This window comes from Sorghum bicolor, chromosome 3 (assembly GCF_000003195.3).
Source record: "Sorghum bicolor cultivar BTx623 chromosome 3, Sorghum_bicolor_NCBIv3, whole genome shotgun sequence".
In the NCBI taxonomy this organism is placed as follows: Eukaryota; Viridiplantae; Streptophyta; class Magnoliopsida; order Poales; family Poaceae; genus Sorghum; species Sorghum bicolor.
In genome coordinates, this window is record NC_012872.2 from 17,652,988 (window position 1) to 17,674,268 (window position 21,281).

General features: G+C 45.2%; 1 protein-coding gene across 1 annotated transcript in view; it reads left to right on the forward strand.

The window, feature by feature from the left end:
- LOC110433646 (proline-rich protein 36-like) overlaps nt 1-20,689 on the forward strand; it is a 78,356-nt gene extending 57,667 nt beyond the window's left edge. Inside the window, exons 3-6 of the mRNA XM_021456149.1 lie at nt 19,013-19,107; nt 19,553-20,159; nt 20,276-20,429; nt 20,502-20,689. Of these exons, the coding sequence (XP_021311824.1) occupies nt 19,013-19,107; nt 19,553-20,159; nt 20,276-20,429; nt 20,502-20,689 (1,044 nt within the window). The remainder of the gene's footprint in view (nt 1-19,012; nt 19,108-19,552; nt 20,160-20,275; nt 20,430-20,501) is intronic.

Consider the following 21,281-nt stretch of genomic DNA (forward strand, 5'->3'; position numbering starts at 1 on the left):
AAACAAAAGCAATACCACCATCACTTGGGTTCAGGTGGCTACAGGACTGCTATTCCTAAGTGGCAAAAGCTGGAACAGGAGATTCTTGGGAGAGGGATCGAACTAGAATCAATGCACTGGCCCGAGCGCGCCAAGTATTGGTTCTTTGGTCATGGGGGAAGCATAGACCTAGAGACCAGAAAGATAGTGTACGGCGAAAAGCTCGAGAGAGTAGGACAGAGAATGACCTATGCTAGAGGATTAGTTGAAAGCGGCACCTGACAGCCAAATAGAGAAAAGGATGAGCTGACATACGCCCTGGAGACTGCTGAACACGGTGGGCGAACCAGAGGCTATGGGGAGGTGTCATGGGAGCATGGCTTCCCTAAAGATAGACCGACTTATAGAAGCCGCCAACGAAAGAAGGAAGAGGAAGCAGAGCGGTTGCATAGGTTGGAGGCAATGGTGATGGAGTCACGCGAAGCGGCTCGTGAAGTGATAGCGCGAGAGAAAGCGCTTGAAGAGAGAATGAACGAGGAGATCAAAAGACAAGTGCAGATTGCAGTAAGTTCTATACAAGGGCAAACTACATCAGAGCCTAGATTCAACATTAGCCCCCCTGGTCAGTTGAAAAGTAGTTGCGCTTCCACAGAGATGCCAACTATTCAAGACGACGTGGGGCTGCACTTTCCGGTGGATGACATCACTGAACCTCTGCTGCACATTCCATAGGGGACTGCCACAGTCATGGTTGCTGTCGCTGTTGCACATTCCACAGGGGACTGTACATTCTATTTAACTAATTAATCAGATAAATATGAAGATATATACTAATTTTGCCTACATATGCACACAAATGCAGCTTTCATTGGATACTAATTGTCATTGATCTCTGGCAATGTCAATTGGTAATCTATGACTCATTGAGAAAACCACAGGACGATTACCAAGAAATGATAGATATTATCCAAGGGTAACTCCGATCTCTATATATTAAATTCTGCTCTTTTAACTTGGTAATGGATAATTAATAATGATCGTTTTATTGCTAGGGTTTGGGCTGGGTTCGTGCAGAAACACCGTCCAGAGTTGAATGCAGCACTTTCAAAGCCCATCTTACTTCAGTGGGTTCTACGGCAGACACCGGGCAACAATTTGTGTGGCTACTATGTGTGCAAGTTTATGACGGTGTATGCCAAAAGAACTAATCTTGAGCACCTAAAAGTATGTAACATGTATATATAATAAGTTTATTTCATTTATTTGTTGCTATTTAATAAATCATATTCATACCTCTAACTTTTTTTAATGTCTATTAAAAGAGATGTGGCTGAAGGAGCAGGTGTTGGATGCGGTGCGCCTAGAAGGAATTCAGTTGACAATCGTAGAATTTCTTAACGACCAAGTCCTGAATCCCGGCGGCGAGTGCTACTTCAACCATCAGGAGCCAATGAAACCAAATAACGATGATCATTTGTACGATGCTTGAGTGGCGGAGATAAATTGTGTTGTAAATACTTTGTCCGTGAAGCATATGTGTAAATATTATATTATGGACCTATAGATACATATTATTTATATATATATATATATAGTGTTTTATAGTATATTTCTATGTAATGCTTTAAATTATATAAATTATAGGTGCGCGTTCTATAAACTACCAGCAAACAATACGCATTCAAAAATAACAATAACATAATTGTAAACCCTAAATGGAAAACCAAATGAAAAGAAAAATAAAAAAGAAAAAAGTCTTTAGTCCCGGTTGGTAGCAACAACCGGGACTAAAAGTGGAGGCCAGGTGGCACACCCTGGCGCACCTTTTAGTCCCGGTTGCTGTTACCAACCGGGACTAAAGGTGGGACATTTAGTCCCGAAATCTTAGCCCCAGTTCCGTAGCCGGGACTAAAGGCTCTTACGGCCCGGGGCTAAAGCCCTTCTCTGTACTAGTGACTCTCCCTCGGGTAACTTTTTCTTTAACATCAAGAACTTACATGGGCTTTTCTTCATAGGATAGGTCTGATTGTAATTTAAGGCCTCCAGTTTCTACTCTTTCTTCGGGAATACAAAGGTATTTCTTGAGTTGAGACACATTAAATACAGGGAAAATAGCTCTCATCTCATAGGGTAACTACACCTTGTAGGCCACTTTGCCACTCTTCTCGATGATCTGGTAGGGACCCACATATCTAGGAGCAAGCTTTCTCTTCACACCGAAGCTGTTTACTCCCTTCATGGGGATACCTTTAGGTACATAAAGTCACCCACTTCGAACTCGAGTGGTCTTCTTCTTCGATCAGCGTAGCTTTTCTGCCTAGCCTGTGCAGCTTCCATGTCTTTCTGGATAGTGAGAACCTGCTCGTCGGCTTCCTTGATAAAAACAATGCCGTAGTATCTCCTTTCCCCAGGCTCAACCCAGTTCAGAGGAGTCCTGCATTTGCAGCCATATAAAGCTTCAAAAGGAGCCATCTGAATACTCTCTTGATAGCTATTATTGTAAGAGAATTCAGCCAAGGGTAGCCACTTCTCCCATGCCCCCTTAGAGGAGATGACACATGCCCTCAACATATCCTCCAAAATTTGATTCACACGCTCAGTTTGATGAGAAGTCTGAGGATGATAAGCTGAACTGCGAACCAATTTTGTACCAAGGAGTGAATGTAAATGTTCCCAGGAGCGAGCGGTGAACTGAGGACCTCTATCTAAAAAAAATGGTTCGAGGCACTCTGTGCAATTTAACGATCTGGGAGAAATACAACTCAGGGTGGTCGGATGGACGGTAGTTAGATCACACCGGAATGAAATGAGCTGACTTAGTCAAGCGATCAACTATCACCCAGATGGAATTGCAACCCTTTTGGGTAGGGGGAAGTCCAACAATGAAATCCATGCTGATTTCTTCCCACTTCCAACCTAGAACTGACAAAGGTTGCAACAGTCCTGCAGGCTTAAGGTGAATTGCCTTTACCCTACAACAAGTGTCACACCTAGTAACATAAGCTACTATTTCTTTCTTCATCTTTGTCCACTAGAAACGAGGCTTCAAGTCTTGATACATCTTGCTACTACCGGGATGGATGGACAACTTAGAGGAGTGAGCTTCATCTAGTATTTTATTTTAGAGCTCACGGTCTTTGGGTACTACATGATATGAACACGCCACCAAGCAAGACATCACAAGCTCCAAGTCAAGCTACATCCACTCAAGTTTCACCTACAGCGACACCAGCCCAAGTCATCGATGGACCGATTATACGTAGTCGTGCAAAGAAGCTACAACAAGAGGTCAACGCGCTACTTTGTGAGATTCATTATAACATTAATGAGAATTATATACTACCTAAGTGTTGTACCTTAATTATACTCAGGTATATAGAAGAAGAGAAGGATGAATCGGACCCTGAAGAACGGACCAGTGCAAGTTCCAGATGAAGTCAAAAACGGACCAGTGGAAGTAAAAAACGTACCAGTGCAAACAAATCTTCATAACTTTTTATTCACAAAAGCTATGAAGGTCCATGAGTACTAGTTGGAAAGCTTGACGAGTCTACTTTCCAATGAATCTAGTGGCGACCATTTTGGATACACCATATTGCCTGCAGACCAGAATTAGTACAGACTGCTCAGAAGGTCAACAGTCTATCGTGACAGAATGTTGGTACAACTTGCCAAGTAAAACTGTACCAATCTATAATGTTTCATGCTGGTTGGCATACATTGCTGGAAAGCCCTTTGAGTCTAGTTTCACACCCAAGAAACGGTTCATCATTTGGACTTCCTAATAAAAAGTTATGGTTAGTTTATTGGAAAGTGCTCTGGAGGCCAACAGTCACGCGAAGCCACTTCGGGAATCCATTTCGAGGGGACCTTTCACATTGCCTTCCCTCAGAAACTCTATTTCGTTTTCATACCTATCTAGCAGGGGTGTTGCTAGTATAATTACCCCCTAAGACTCATTGTAATATAAGACTTTTGATAATTGAAATACAGAACCCCTTTTGTTTAGCTGTGTGCTAGCAAATATTCAGAGAGTGATCTCTATCCCTTGCTCTTGTGATTTCCTCACGGAATTACATAGGCGGCGGCTTCATCCACTCCCAATTGGTGCTCCTACTCCCTTCAAGGTATTCCTTGATTGATTGTAGGCTGTGTTGGTTAGTTCTTTGAGAGTGTGGTTGGACGAATCCTCGATTCAGGTTGCCGGTTAAAGACGGTGGTTGGCTTCGAGTTTTATTTGCCAGGTTGTACTAGTTATCACTGCTTGCAGCAAGATATCCGGCTGTTCTTCAGCTAGTTTTCGGTGTTCATCCTACGTCGTGAAGATCGGGACAACGTGTCGCATCATCTGGTATCAAAGCTTTCGTTACCACGGTAGGGATTCTATCCCTAGCTACATATATATTTTTGCTTCATCCTATCCACCAAAAAGCCAGAAAAATATATTGCTTAGACCTTTGTTTCAATCTGTTATTTTAGTGAGTTCAGTTAAGTCACAGTCCATTAGAGTCTTTGTTTTAGTTGCTGATCATTTATCCTTCGCGTGTTCTTTGTGCCTCTTTTATATCTAAAAATCCCCACAAAAAAATCTCTATAGCCTATATCATCCTTTGTGTTATCTTTGATCCTGTGCTTTGTTTCTATCATCAAGTTTGTAAGCATCATAATCTGCTGTGTTTTAGTTCTATATAAAAATAAAAAAAAGTGTGTCAAAAAAAGTGCAAAAAAAAGTGAAGTGAAAAAAAAAGTTGAGAAAGGTTCAGAGAGAAAGTCTGAAAGATTAGTTGGTTTATGTGCACAAGTGCTGAAAGTTTCATATCAAGTTCTGTAACCAGTTTGCTATCTTTGTTTGGTGCAAAACTTTGGTTGGGTCTGATTGCAACACTTGCATTCCAATCATACTCCTTGTTCGCATCAATTCTGAAATTTCTTTGCGTGTGTGTGATCTGTTTATACACTTCGAATCTTTTGATCAGCACTAGGCAGGGAACTTCTAGTTTGGATCGTTACTTAACTTTACAACAACTAGAATTCAGATTGCATTCCTTGTGTATTACTCCCCACCAAGCTCCACATAAAAACCATCGTAATCAGTACTCTCTGTTCTTGTATTCGCCTCGCCATCACTTTCAGTTGCCACCACACATTTGTTTTCCTTGTAATCTGCAGTAGAGGAATTCATAAGAGCTTCGGTGGTTAGAGAGGTGAGTTGTGAGAGCCACAAATTTTCATATTCCACAAATACAAATTATTTGTATTCAGCTAACCTTACAGGAAGATGGGTCCCGTGGACATCAAAGATCGTGTTACCATAGCACAATTTAATAAACTCCGACAAAGCATGGAAGAAAAGCAAGATAGGTTGACACAAGATCTTCGGAATCTTATGACTGAAATCAGAAGGCATCGTCCACCTCATGATGGTGCAAGCAACCATAGTGGAGATAGAGAAGATAGTGATGGAAGAAGAGGAGGTCAGGGGAACCGGAGGGCTGCATATGGTAGAGGAAGAAGACATTGTCGAATCAATGATGATGTATCTGAAGATGAGGCTAATGACAACCTCTTCCAACTCAGTTTTGGTCGCCGATGTCATAGAAGAGGCAACCATGAAGAATGTTTTGGCAAACTGAAATTAACCATGCCAAAATTTGCAGCTGAACCATCCACGAGGAATTTCTCTGGAGGAAGCAAATCACACACAAAATTTGCTGCTGAACCGTCCATGGTGAAAAGCTCAAGTGGAGGCTCACGATCTAATATTCAGGGTACTTTTAGTGGAAAGAACACTGCTGTCTCAAGTTCAAAACCAGCAGCATGAACCACTACTTCAGTGGGTTCTACTTCCAAGAGTAGTGGAATTCAGTACTTCAAGTGTGGAGTCCATAGGCATATAAATAAGGAGTGCCCAAATAACCAGGTGAACATTGTGAATGATGATGGAGAATATGAATCAGCTAGTGAAGATGGAGTTAAGAAGGAAGCCCATGGAGATGAGGACCTTACTTGTTGTGAGTTTGAGCAAGGAGCTGCTCTTGAGATGACTCAAATCTTAAGTGTTCAGGCAAATGAAGCTGAAAATGGGCAGCAACATAAATTATTTCAAACTAGAGCAAAGGTGCATGATAAAGAGGTGAAGGTGATTATTGATGGAGGGAGCTGCCATAATCTTGCTAGTCGTGAGATGGGAGATAAACTTGGCTTGAAGCTGCTACGACACCCTCATCCATATAATGTACAGTGGCTGAATGATTCAGAATATATCAAGATTGGATATAAAGTGAAAGTTCCATTCAAGATTGGTGAATATGTTGACACAGTGGAGAGTGATGTGGCACCTATGTCGGTGTGTCACTTGCTGCTTGGAAGACCATAGCAATATGATCGATATAGCCAACATTGTGGGAGAACAAATCAGTTCAATATCAATCTAAAGGGGAAGAAGTTTGTTCTCAAGTCTATGACACCCCAACAAATCATGGCTGAACATTTACAAAAGAAATCTGAAATTGTTCCAGTGAGTAGAGAGGAAGGAGAGCAAAACAAATTGAGTGCCATCCACAATTCGGTGAGTGAGTGCCACAAGCCAAATTTGAGTGAGAAAAAGAAAGGAGAGGGAGAGCATTTAGTCATGCTAGCCACAAAATCTGAAATGAGAGAAGTGAGGAACAACCCCGAACAAGTGCTCTTTGTACTTGTGTACAAATACATTTTAATTCCAGCTAACGACATGACCTCTCTCCCTAGTGTCGTGTCTCATCTTTTGCATGACTATGGAGATGTCTTTCCAGAAGAAACACCGGCGGGACTACCTCCAATTCATGGGATTGAGCATCAAATTGATCTAATTCTAGGGGCTGCACTACCTAATCAACCACCATACCGAACCAATCCAGAAGAAACAAAGGAGATACAAAGGCAAGTGCAAGAACCTCTTGATAAATGTTTTGTTCATGAAAGTTTAAGTCCTTGTGCTGTTCCTGTAATTTTAGTGCCTAAGAAAGATGGTTCTTGGAGGATGTGTGTTGACTGTAGAGCTATAAATAATATCACTGTTCGCTATTGCCATCCTATTCCACGTTTAGATGACATGCTTGATGAATTGAGTGGTTCCACCATATTCACTAAAATTGAATTGAGAAGTGGATACCATCAGATAAGAATGAAAACAGGAGATGAATGGAAAACTGCATTTAAAACAAAATTTGGGCTGTATGAATGGTTAGTTATGCCTTTTGGTTTGACTAATGCTCCTATTACTTTCATGAGATTAATGAACCATGTCTTGAGAGCTTTCATTGGAAAATTTGTTGTTGTCTACTTTGATGATTTCTTAATTTACAGCAAGTCTTTTGAGGAACATGTGAATCATATTCGGCAAGTCTTGGAAGAGCTTAGAAAGGAGAAATTATTTGCTAATCTTGAGAAGTGCAGTTTTTGCACAGACCATGTTGTGTTTCTTGGCTTTGTTGTTTCAGGAAAAGGCATAGAAGTGGATGAAAGCAAGGTGAAAGCCATCAAGGATTGGCCAACTCAAATGAATGTAAGTCAAGTAAGAAGTTTTCATGGCCTTGTTGGTTTTTATAGGAGGTTTGTGAGAGATTTCAGTACCATCGCTGCTCCTTTGTATGAATTGATAAAGAAAGGTGTTGAATTTAAATGGGGAAAATCACAACAAAATGCATTTCAAGAATTAAAGAAACGTTTGACTGAAGCACCTGTACTTGTTCTTCCTTATTTCACTAAAACTTTTGAAGTAGAATGTGATGCTAGTGGAATTGGGATAGGAGGAGTTTTAATGCAACAAGGAAAACTTGTAGCATATTTTAGTGAAAAACTAGAAAGTGCTCAACTGAATTATTCTGTGTATGATAAAGAATTATATGCTTTGGTATGTGTGCTTGAAACATGGCAGCACTACTTATGGCCAGAAGAATTTGTTATTCACTCTGATCATGAAGCTTTGAAATACTTGAAAGGACAAGCAAAACTGAACCGTCGTCATGCCAAATGGGTTGAGTTCATCGAAACATTTTCATACATTGTGAAATATAAGAAAGTGAATCGCACATTGTCAATGTTGTTGTGAACAATGGTGAAAAAGAACCTGAAGGTTTGGGAGGAATGCTTGCCACATGTGGAGTTTGCATATGACAGGGAAGTACACTCTAACACTAATATGTGTCCTTTTGAAATTGTATATGGGTTCAAACCTATTGCTCCGATAGATTTGTTGCCCCTTCCATTGCAGGAAAGAACCAATATGGAAGCCTCCAAGTGTGCTGCATACATCAAGAAGGTACACGAGAAGACCAAGGAAGCAATTGAACTCAAGGCAGGACGCAAGGCTGCAAGTATGAACAAACATAGGAAGAAGGTGTTATTTGAAACCGGGTACTTGGTGTGGATACACTTGCGCAAGGTTCGCTTTTCTCAGCAGCGCAAATCAAAATTGCTGCCACGAGAAGATGGTCCATTTCATGTTCTTAAGAAGATCAATGACAATGCATACAAGATTAATCTTCCTGCAAGTTATGGCGTGAGCAACTCCTTCAATGTTGCTGATCTTTCACCATTCACAAGTGAAGACACTTCAGAGTCGAGGACGACTCCTTTTCAAGAGGGGGAGGATGATATGACCACGCCACCAAGCAAGATGTCACAAGCTCCAAGTCAAGCTACATCCACTCAAGTTTCACCTACAGCGACACTAGCCCAAGTCATCGATGGACCGATTACACGTAGTCATGCAAAGAAGCTACAACAAGAGGTCCACGCGCTACTTTGTGAGATTCATTTTAACATTAATGAGAATTATATACTACCTAAGTGTTGTATCTTGATTGTACTAAGGTATATAGAAGAAGAGAAGGATGAATCGGACCCTGAAGAACGGACCAGTGCAAGTTCTAGAAGATGTCAAAAACGGACCAGTGGAAGTCAAAAACGGACCAGTGCAAACAAATCTTCATAACTTTTTATTCACAAAAGCTATGAAGGTCCATGAGCACTTTTTGGAAATCTTGACGAGTCTACTTTCCAATGAATCTAGTGGCGACCAGTTTGGATACTCCATATTGCCTGCAGACCAGAATTAGTACAGACTGCTCAGAAGGTCAACAGTCTGTTGTGACAGAATGTTGGTACAACTTTCCAAGTAAAATTGTACTAATCTACAAAGTTTCTTGCTGGTTGGCATACATTTCTGGAAAGCCCTTTGAGTCTAGTTTCACACCCAAGAAACGGTTCATCATTTGGACTTGCTAATAAAAAGTTATCGTCAGTTTATTGAAAACTGCTCTGGAGGCCAACAGTCACGCGAAGCCACTTCGGGAATCCATTTCGAGGGGACCTTTCACATTGCTTTCCCTCAGAAACTCTATTTCATTTTCATACCTATCTAGCTAGCAGGGCTGTTGCTAGTATAAATACCCCCTAAGACTCATTGTAATCTAAGACTTTTGATAATTGAAATACAGAACCCCTTTTGTTTAGCTGTGTGCTAGCAAATATTCAGAGAGTGATCTCTACCCCTTGCTCTTGTGATTTCCTCGCGGGATTACATAGGCGGCGGCTTCATCCACTCCCAATTGGTGCTCCTACTCCCTTCAAGGTATTTCTTGATTGATTGTAGGCTGTGTTGGTTGGCTCTTTGAGAGTGTGGTTGGGCGAATCCTCGATTCAGGTTGCCGGTTAAAGAAATACAGAACCCCTTTTGTTTAGCTGTGTGCTAGCAAATATTCAGAGAGTGATCTCTACCCCTTGCTCTTGTGATTTCCTCGCGGGATTACATAGGCGGCGGCTTCATCCACTCCCAATTGGTGCTCCTACTCCCTTCAAGGTATTTCTTGATTGATTGTAGGCTGTGTTGGTTGGCTCTTTGAGAGTGTGGTTGGGCGAATCCTCGATTCAGGTTGCCGGTTAAAGACGGTGGTTTGTTTCGAGTTTTATTTGTCAGGTTGCACTAGTTATCACTGCCTACAGCAAGTTATCCGGCTGTTCTTCAGCTAGTTATCGGTGTTCATCCTACGTCGTGAAGATCGAGACAACGTGTCGTATCACTACAAGTCGATCATCAAACCACAACACACCCTTCTCATCAACCCTAAAATGCTTGGTGTCTTACTCTTTCATCTTTCTCTTGATATGGAAGATAGCAGGGTTGGTCTTTTGTAGCTCTATGATTTGGCTTTCTAAAGAACAACTGACCACGATATTATGCAAGACTACAGGGTGCATAAGGGCATCTGCTTAATCAACTCTATGATTTGGCTTTCTAAAGAACAGCCTTCTTCGAGGAGAGGTCTAACATGTTGCTTTCGGCTAAGGGCATCTGCTACAACATTGGCCTTGCCTGGATGATAGTGCACTTCAAGATTATAATCCTTAATCAACTCTAACCATCTTCATTGTCTCATGTTCAGCTTGGGCTGGGTGAAGATATACTTGAGGCTCTTATGGTCAGTGTAAATATGACACAGATTACCCAAGAGATAATGCCTCCAGAGCTTCAATGCATGCACAACTGCCGCTAACTCTAGATCATGAGTAGCATAGTTGACTTCATGCTTCCTTAGATGCCGAGAGGCATAGGCAATGACTCGGCCTTCTTGCATAAGCACACAACCTAAACCGCTGCTAGCGACATCACAAAAGACATCAAATGGCTTTTCAATGTCAGGTTGTGCCAAAATAGGAGCAGTGGTTAGCAAATGGCGTAAGGCATTAAAAGCGACTTCACACTCTTGAGACCACATGAGTTTCACATCTTTTTGCAGTAGCTTGGTCATAGGCTTGGCTATCTTAGAGAAGTCTAGAATGAAGCAACGATAATAACCTGCTAGACCGAGAAAACTCCGAACCTCGTGCACTGAAGTTAGGGCTTTCCAGTCTAGGACCTCTTGTACTTTGGTAGGATCAACAGAGATTCCATCTTCAGACAAAATATGGCCTAGGAAAGGCACTTTTTTTAGCCAAAACTCACATTTGCTGAACTTGGCATAAAGCTGATGTTCTCGCAATCTGGTGAGTACAATCCGAAGGTGCTTCTCATGGTCTTGGGCATTTTCAGAATACACCAATATATCATCGATGAACACCACCACAAACTTATCTAGTTCAGGCATGAATACCAAATTCATCAGGTACATAAAATGAGCAGGGGCATTAGTGTTGATGCAAAAGCTGATCTGCAAACACAAATGGCTAATACCTGATTCAAATGTTAAGGCGTGCCAGCCGATTTGACCTTACAACCGACAAAGGTGGTAACTCGAACACTTTGGTCCCGACAACAGCGATGCGCCCGGATGTCACAGCCAAGAGGTGCTCACGCGGAACTTTGAGAACACGCCGAGTTTGACTCGATGAATTCCTAAGAACTCATAGTAAAAGGAAAATATGACGAAGTCGTCGAAAAGTAGATGCTAAAATATGTATAAAAACTTGTGTTTGATTGATAGATTCATTCATTACATGGCCCTAGGGTCTACATTTATACCCTGTCCGAAGAGCTACAATCAGACACGACTAGGATTTGAATTCCAAATTAACTAGAACCCGTACACAAAACGAATTCTAATAACTAAGGAAAATATTAAACTATCCTTCGTAACCGATCGGGACACTATCATGAATCAATCGGCAACCTCTACGTTTTCCTCCAGAGTCATCGGCAGACTACTTGTTACAGCTATCGGCAAACACCGGCATCGGTCATCAGTACAAATATGCCATCACCTCTGGACTTAATCATATTCGGTCGTTTCCCCATCGGTAACCACCTTCATCGGCAGCTTCCCTGCAAACCAGTTACCATGGCTCCATCTGCCGATCTGTATTCCAGGCACGTGTCAAAAGACACACGTCCAAAAATGGTGTCAACACATGCCCCCCAATTTCGGAGTATAAAATCATTAATGCTCTGAAATTCTCTGCAGTAATGACGCCTTTCCGCAATTACTTCTCCCAATCTGGTAATCAGCCACCAAATCTGAACAACCTTGGCCCGATTCTCTCGTAGATTCCTCGAATTTCTCAACCTCTCCAATCGAATCTCCCCACTCATGCGTTCATCGGCAATATTACCGTTAGACAGAACTGCCGATGGGACGACCAGGCGATCTTGCGCAGTAAAATATCTCCAAAATCACGACCGCTTGCTGTCAAATCACCTGCGCAATCCCTTGATTACCGTTCTAATAGTTACCATATCCACCTGAACACCCTCGGATTTCACGGATGCGGCAAAGAGATAAGTCGGATTTGCCCCTGCCTGTTTTGTCCTATAAATACTTCCTTCTTCGGTACTCTCCATCTTGTCATTCTACAGCCCAAAATCTACTTTCCCGGCGGCGGTATCCCCCAAGAACTTCAGCAAGAACCTCCTTCACCAAACCTCGAAATCTCTGATTCGTGAAGAAATGGCCATCAACTTCATTGTTCCTGAGGTTAGTCTTCCATCGTCCTTCTTTTTGTACTTTTGCTGTACTTCTATTCATCTACGATTCCTTTTGCTGAGTACCCTTTTTTCTTTTTATTTTTTCATCCCTAAAACTTTTAGGATTTGGCCGATAAGATCGTAATCCCCACCAATCAACCTCACTTCCAATGTCTCGGCCCTTTAGGGAACCCAGATCCCACCAATCTAATAAATGCAGAGACAAATAGAATCCCCTTCAGAGCCGAAAACTTTTCCTTAGATCTATGGAAAGATGCTTTTCGTTCTTGGCCCAGTCCTACCAAAGGATGGAAAGACTGGTTCCTGAGAGTCAACCATTCAAATGCGGTCCAATGGGGTGAGCGGAAATTAGATCAGTGCATCAGGTTATCCTTTGCCAATATGGTGAGAAACGAGTCACTGCTGATAGCTGCCTCGTATTTTTGGTCAGACACACTGAATGCTTTCGTATTCGGCCATGGTCCTGCTTCACCCACTCTTGCCGATGTACTCATGCTCACCGGCCTTGATATATCCACTGCCGATAACAGTCATTTATTTGACACCAAGCCCAGTTCTAAGGTAGAGACTCGTGCTATCGGCGGTTGGTCTGGGTACATTTAGAAGTACCGAAAGACAGGATCTGTCGGGGAGAGGGAGTAGGCAATTTTCTTGAACATGTGGTTGGATAAGTTCGTATTCTGTGGCCGATCGGCAGGGCCAACCTCTGTCTATCTATCGGCAGTGGAAAGACTGGCCAATGGTGGCCGATTTCCTCTTGGCCGATACTTGCTCGGTGCTGTTTACCATCTTCTTTATCAGGTAGCTAGGAAACTCCTGCTAGGTCAACCCATCGGCAACTTAGGGGGACCTTGGTGGCTCATCAACATGTGGCTCAATGTTCATATGCATAAACGCCTTGGATTCAACCTTTTTGCACAGCGTTTTCCAAGAGACATAGCCGAAGATCATGAGTTGGATGAAGAAGAATCGGCAACTCGCTCTCCTCTGAACCATGGTGAAGCTGCCATAGTTCTACCTGGTACCGGTGGTAATGAGGACCGCCGATTCTTTTAGACTCTTTACGAGGGCCAGACCAAAGACCAGCGGGCATGGATGCCCTATGAGGATCCAGAAACCAGATTCCCGCTCACTTTCCACCCCTTCGACAATGCTCTCAACAAGGACCACGATCTGATGATGGCAATCATCACTCCGAGAGCCATACCAGTGAACTTCTTTGGCAGTGGAAAAGCTTCCAATCTCACCTATGGATTCTACAATCCATCGGCATTGGCTCGTCAATTGGCCTTCGGGCAATTGCTGATTGCACTCTGCTATACCGATGTGGTGAAACCAAGGGAAACCATCACCAGTGATCTTGAGTGGATCAGAATAGCTCAACTTCCACCAAACGCCGATACATCAGACATCTACCTATCGGCTTGGATCCCTTTTTTTATTACCCAGGCGTACAAACAATGGTGGGCAGAATGGAAAGAGCATCTGTTTTGTAGATCGGCGCTTACGTACCGCGGTATGATCGACTCTGCGTATAAGGTCCCTGATAACACCGTAAGTCTTCAACCGATGCCTCAATCTTATTACTTTCGCTTTTATCGGCAACTTACTTCCTCTATTCTACATAGGTTGATGATACACCACCGTCAGTCAGCAGAAGTGGTAGGCCGATCGAACTCCTGCCATCGGTCCTGATTTCTTTGATTGGCAATAACGCTCAAAGTTTGGCGGCCTTAATGCACCGGGACGCGCGTTTCAAGAAAATCACCACCAAGCGGACCAAGACATCTCCATCGGTCGCTGCCGCTGCTCTGGCGCAAGTTTTTAAGGTAGAAAGTTCCTATTTCTCCAATTTATACCGATCCCATTCCATACTTACATGGCCTTTTTCAGGATACATCGGCCGCCATGGGCACCTCATTGGTAACTTTCACTTTCTTGACCATAACTCCATCAATACTCTGTTACAATTGTACTTATAAAACCTTTATTTGTTGTATCAGCAGACTGGCAAATTGGTAAAGACCAGAAGTACCAAAACAACTGTCGATGCCCCCCAGTCCAGCCAAGTTAAGAGAAAGGGTCCCAAGAGTACCAAGTCACAAGCAAAGCGTCAGAGGACAGCATCACCTCCTCCTCCTCCTCCTCCAGGGTCACCGATTCATGTGGAATCGTCCCCTTCTTCATCAGAGGCTCAGACACAACAAGCACCATCTCCACCTCAGCCACAAGAGGTACCTCAACCAGAAGAAATACCAGCCGATATACTTGAACAGACTACCGATCCAGTGGGATCAATCATATCATCGGTAGTCTCTTCAATCCAGACAAGCACTACACCCCCTCAAGGTAAGGTTCTGTTTATAAGATTATTTGCCGATGGATTTTTATTTCACTAACTTGTAACTCATTATCATATATTTTCCAGCTAGCATTATTCCATTGGCAACCCCAGCCAGTCAACCTGTAGTACCATCGGCTTCAGCTAGCCAGAGGCGAGAAATCGCCCTAAAACAAGTAAGTTACCTGATTTCTATTTTTATCATCACCAGCGTCTGATCATCAAATAACATATTTTATTTTTCTTTTCCAAGAACAAGATTCCCCAGATAGCTTGTTCTCTTTTGCTATTGAAATTTCTGATGACGAAGGCGATGAAGCAAGCTCTTCTCAAGCAGTAGGGATTTCATCAGCAGAAATCAGAGCTAAACTGGAGGATCTACTGGTCTTGCTTCATCAGGATACAGCCCAACTAGTTGATGACTCCGATCCAGCTAAGGCTCTGTTCAAGGCTCTCAGAGGCCAAATTCCTGCTGATGCCGAGGAGACCCTTTTTCAAGCTGCGCATTTAGAGAGCCGCCAGCTTCAGTATCAAAAAGCTGCTCAACGTCTTGCCGATAGAGCCACTCATGTCTAGCTCTCAGAGGAGGTAATGAAAGTGAAGCATCTTGCCGATTAGAAGCATAAGAGCATCGGCATTCTAAAATCCTCTGGAGATATGCTGAAACAAAAGATCTCCGATCTATCAGCAAAAAGGGAAGCCTATTGGCAGAACTTAAGCAAGTAGAAGAGGCTTTGTCCCAAGCTCATCAAGAAGAAAGACAGCTGTCTGAAACAATCAAGACCCTTGAGCAAGAGCGAAACATCCACGCTCGCAAGGCACTGCAAATGAAGAAAAAGCTGAAGCCAGTGGAGGGTTCTGCCGATGAAGATATCAGGGAGATAGAAGAAACCGATCAAATTCGTCTGCGCGCTATATCGGCGATCCAAGCTCTACTGAGCGAATAAGCTTTTCATCGGCGGCATGTCTCACTCTTTCTTCAAAAACTGCTGATTGTTTTAGTCTAGCCAATAGGACTGTTATCGGCATCTTTTGAAAACATCTTGTGCAGTCCCAGATACATTTCAATCCAGCCGACAGGAGTGTTATCGGCATTTAAACTTTTATGTATCGACCCATATGCTTGGGTAATACCTCTTTAAATACTTTCCATTCAATGCCCTGTGAAATTCAACTCCTTTGAGAGTTTCAAAAATATAGGCATTACCAGGAGCAGATCGATTTATCCGATAAGGACCTTCCCAATTGGGAGACCACTTGCCAAACTTTGAACTCTTAGTCCCAATCGGTAATATCAATTTCCATACCAAATCTCCATCGACAAACTCCTTAGCTTTTACCTTTTTATCATACCATCTGGCTACTCTCTTTTTATTTTCTTCTATACTCATCAAAGCCTTCAGCCAATGCCCTGCTAAATCATCCAATTCGTCTTTCATTAAATTAGCATAGTCATCGGCCGCCAGCTGATCTTGAAAAGATAGTCGCCTAGATCCAGTCTTGATCTCCCAAGGTAGCACGGCATCGTGTCCATACACTAACTGATAAGGTGAAACTTTGATCGACCCATGTTGAGGAAAGCTAGTCGGCAGTCTACCTTGGGGTATACCCATAGTAGTAGTTTATCGGTAGACGGTGCGCAAGCTACGAACTTGATGGTGACGCAAGACACGAACAAGGTTTTTATCTAGGTTCGGCCACCGTGTGGGCGTAATACCTACGTCCTGCTCTGATTGTATTGGATTGTGTTGAGAGAATAATATGTCCTAGGGGGGTCCCTTGCCCCTCCTTATATAGTCCGGAGGACAAGGTTACAGATCTGGAAACTAATCCTAGTCGGTTACAATTGCCATAGATAGAACGATATCAATTCCTATTCTAACCGACTAGAATCTGGCTTGATCTCCACGTCTTGTTTCCTTGCGCGAGACTCCGAGTAGTTGGATCAAGCCTCAAACTATCTTCGTGATGGACCAAGTCTCCTGGCCCAAGTCTAACCGTAAGGGTATAGGGGTTTATACCCCCACAGCTAGTCCCCGAGCACCATGTATTGTGATGTAACACGCCGTCTTGAGCTTCTTCGACCAGTGAGGCTTGACATCTTCAATATGAGGAAAGTCGCCCAAACAGTTGCAACAGTATTTTAACCAACTCAAAAGATAGTTGATCAACATTGACATCGAAGAAGCAGGTTGTTCAAAGAATACATGGTGCTCTTAATAAAAAAATATTTCTTTCCTGGTGAAGTGTGCCCACTTTACTTTTCTGAAATGTATAGGATCTCAAAAGCAAGCGAATTCACCGCAAGGTGAAGTGTGCCCACTTAGTCCCCGAGCCTGGTAGTAGGTGACGTAGGCACGTGGTGCCAGGGTCAAAAAAGTCTTCATAAAAATCCTTAAACTGAGATGCATCGCCAGATGCATCGTACCGATGTAGTCCCCGAGCTTGCTAGAAGGCGAAGTATGAGCCTTGTAGCAAGGTCTTAAAAAATAAAATTTACCAGTCCCCGAGCATATCATGCTCGTCTGCAAAGGAACAGACTAACCGACAAGTCGACCAGCTGAAATAGACTAATCAACCAGCCTCCGAGCAGGTAACGCTCTGTGGTCGGTACAATCCCTAAACTCTCAAATTTAATGGGCTGGTCGACCAGTCCCCAAGCTTGCGTTGCTCGGTGGTCGGTTCAGTCCCTAGGCTCTCAATCTGGTGGGCTGGTTGACCAGTCCCCGAGCGTATGGTGCTCGGTGGTCGGTTCAGTCCCCAGGCTCTCAATCTGGTGGGCTGGTCGACCAGTCCCCGAGCGTATGGTGCTCGGTGGTCGGTTCAGTCCCCAAGAATGTCATACACGATTCTCCACCAAATCTACTTGTCTCTTGAAAAAAAGTATCTTGCCGCATTAATGCTCGATGTGACAAGGCATCCTGACGTATTGTTAGATGTTTGCGTAAAAAGGTGCGCCTGCTAACTGTACAGCCGCTCTTTGCGTAGTTCAAGAAAGTGAAACCATCAATTATTCAGAAAAGCCATCGTATTAACTGCCGGTAATTATTGAAAACCGAAACGCCGCATCCGCCGCAGGGCCCGCCCACTTCCCAAGAATGCGGGAAGTGGAAGAGGTGGAGCCGTTGCTTATAAAAGGCTCAACATAGCGCTCGCAATCTTCACCCTGCCTTTGCCTTCAAGCCTTCTGTTCTTGCCATTCCTGCGTTATACAACCTCCATCCTTAATCGCCCAGCTCGCAGTCGTTGCTACGGCATCAATGGCGAAGAGTGACTCGAAGAAAAGGGCCGATCTGATGGCGAAGGAGTGGAAAAAGTCCCGGAGCAGCATGAGGTCCCTCAACGACCTCGTCGAGATGGGTCTGTTGCATAACAAAGAACTCGGCGGCTGGAGGGCGCCGGAAGGGGAAAGCTACCCCGACCCCCATGCCGGTGAGATTGTTGTTTTCAAAGATTTCTTTAAGAGGGGTTTTGGGATTCCTGTCCATCCTTTCCTTCAGGGCCTTCTTCTTTACTATGAGATCGGGATCTGCAACCTGCACCCGAACTCAATTCTTCTTATCTCCACCTTTATTCATCTGTGCGAGGCCTATGTTGGGATAGAGCCGCACTTCGATCTTTTTCGCTATCTTTTTTGCCTGAGGAAGAAAGGAGCAGTTGGAGGCTCCAAGATTGCAGGTGGAGTATACCTCAATCTGCGTGATGGGATGAAGAACCGGTACCTCAACTGCCCATGGAACACTTCTCTCACCGAATGGTACAAGAAGTGGTTCTATATCAGGGAAGAGCCGGGCAACGCCACGTTCTGCGACGTGGGCTACATCCTCGAGAAGAGGGTCAGATGGACGGACCGCCCAGAATTCACTGGTCAAGTGGCAGACCTGATGAAACTGATCGACTGGTCCCGCTTAGACGGGCCAGGAGTGGTCGGTAACTTTATTGTACGTCGGGTGATGCCCTGCCAGAGGAGGGTACACTCGGCATACGAGTACGCGGGGGGCCAAGACCCGACCAGGATGAGTCCTGATGGTCTGGAGAAGGTGGAGGTGCAGTAACTGATGAATGAGCTGTTCAACTTTACGGACGACAACTTCGTTCGAAGCAGTGATCGGATGCACGCCTTTAAGCTGGGACGACCAGCTCCTAAGGTAAATAGATATTGTTACTGACTAGTATTGTTATATAAATACTGTTGACTACTAGTTGATCACTTGTCATTGGTTCTATCGCAGATTGGAGATGTTGACCGGTGCGCGGTGTATGTGTCACTGGCACCTGGCATGGAAAATCCTACGAGGATGGACCTGCCAGAGGGCGACGCTACTCAGTGTCCTCAATACACCAGCAGTGAGGAGGAGCAGGACCGCCACGCCCGACCACCGAGGAGAGGGTAGCAGGGAAAAGGTCACTAGCGGTGGATCCGTCCCCTGCAGAGGCGCTGCCAGCAGAGAGTAGCCAAGCTCCAAAGCATCGTCGGCTCGTCAGGATCGCCGACGACGAGGATGAGGAAGAGGAGGCCGCGCCCTCTTTGGTCTGAAGGTCGCGCAGTCGTCCTGACATCGCGCCGATCATTGGCGATCGGGCGACTAGTGACCCCCCTGCCCCTCACACCGAGCCGACGCGTCTTGGGGCGACAGAGGCGGCAGCGGCGCCGGTAGGACCAGGAGGAGAGTCTTTATAGCGACACATAGGCGCTCCGATCTGTAAGCAGAACAATCTCATCTTGACACATGCTCCTATCATTATTATTGCTTTTGCGTTTGTTACTGCAGCATTTTGACATTGGTAAAATGCCATATTTCTGTTAGTGCGGCGTCCGACGTTGATACCGACAACGTCGCTGGCCAGAGGACGGCTGAGCCGGCGGCTGTCGTCGAGGACGCAGCGCAGCAGGCCGCCCAGGAGCAGCCCGAAGAGCAGCCCGCGGTGGTGACCGCGGCTGAGAGTGCCGAGGAGCACCCGGCTCCGGCAAGGACCGGAGCGAGCACCCCTATAAGGGGTGATGAGACTGTGAGGACACCTCCTCCGAGCAGTGTCGCGGAGGAGGAAAACAGAGCTCCGACTACCCCATCTTCTGAAGGAAGGACGGACCCGACTCCACCCCGAGCAGAGGCCTCTTCACCAATGGGCTCCCCTAGCCGAGATCAGGGTCCAGTAATACCTGTGACTGCGGCTGGGGGTAGCGCGGAGGGCGAAGAGCACCGGGCGGCCTCCAACGACGAAGTAGAAGAAATCCAAGGCCGTCCCCATGATGGTCGCCAGCATGTTTACGTGTGGCGCCAACGTGGGGACCATTTTATTGGTCATGAAGAACTCACGGAGACGGAGGAAGCCGCGAGGGTGGAGCGCGCAGCTAAGCGGCACGTCGACGAGGTTAAGGTAAGTGGTCATTTGCGCTGCTCGAAATTTTTACACACTGTCTCTAGCTTCAATATATATGCTTCCTGTAGGGCGCAATGAAAACGGCGAAGTACCAGAAAAGGTGCTTTGACCAGATTGAGGGGATCGTGGCTGAGAACAAGGCCCTGTCCGCGGAGGTACACCGTCTTCGGTCGGAGGCTGAGGAGAAGACGGCCGAGATGGGTGCTCAGGAAGAGCGGCTGCTCGATCTCAATCGGCGATTGGCCGACAAGGATCGGGAAAGGAGAGGTCAGTCATGAATTCTGAGTAGTTGTATATAACCACGTAGTCGTTTTTGTTGACTAGGAATTACTCCTGCAGACTTGGAGGAGGAGGTTGCGCGCCTCCGACAAGAAAAGGAGAAGCTCGACCAGGAGCGTGCCAGCGCGCTAGAGGCCGGGCGCCGAGCTGATGAGGAGTTAAGAAACAAGAGTCAGGAGTTGACTGGTAAGAACCGTGTTACCCTCTTCTTTGATTACTCAACATTTCTTGTCTTGTGTGTGCACTGACTTCCTGCTTGGTTCACAGTACTCAGAGTAAATACCAAGAAGCACCTCGACGAGCTGATCAAGGATCGGGACTCCTGGAAGGCCAACTGCATCAAGATTTGGAAAGGAGTGGCCCCGGTTCTTGATTTGATCAGCCCTGAGCTCCCTGAAGACCAGCCCCGCGCACCGAAGTTGACTCCGGTCGAGAAGGTGCAACGGGCGTGGGACTGGCTCCAGCAGTTTGTCAAGGACGCCGGGGAATTCGCCGGTGCGCACGTCCTTAGCATGGTGCGCGCCCACTATCTTCTGGTCGACCTGTCCCGACTGGAGAGGGGGTACCCCAAGGAGGTTGGTCCGCAAGAGGCAGACGACCTTCGTGTTGGTCTGCTCGATCTGTCGTCGACAGTGATCGGCGACATCAACCTCTGCGGGACAGCAACTCCCCCCGACCAGCCCGGGTCAGATCGGTCGGCCAGGGAGTTGTCGGGAGCGTCCATTGCCGGAGATGGGTGGTCGACGCCTGCGGTCTCGACCAGCCAAGCGCCGGTGGCCCCGACCCCTTTGACTGGGCGACAAGGCCGAGCGGGTGATGAGCCCGAGCAATAGGCCTGTA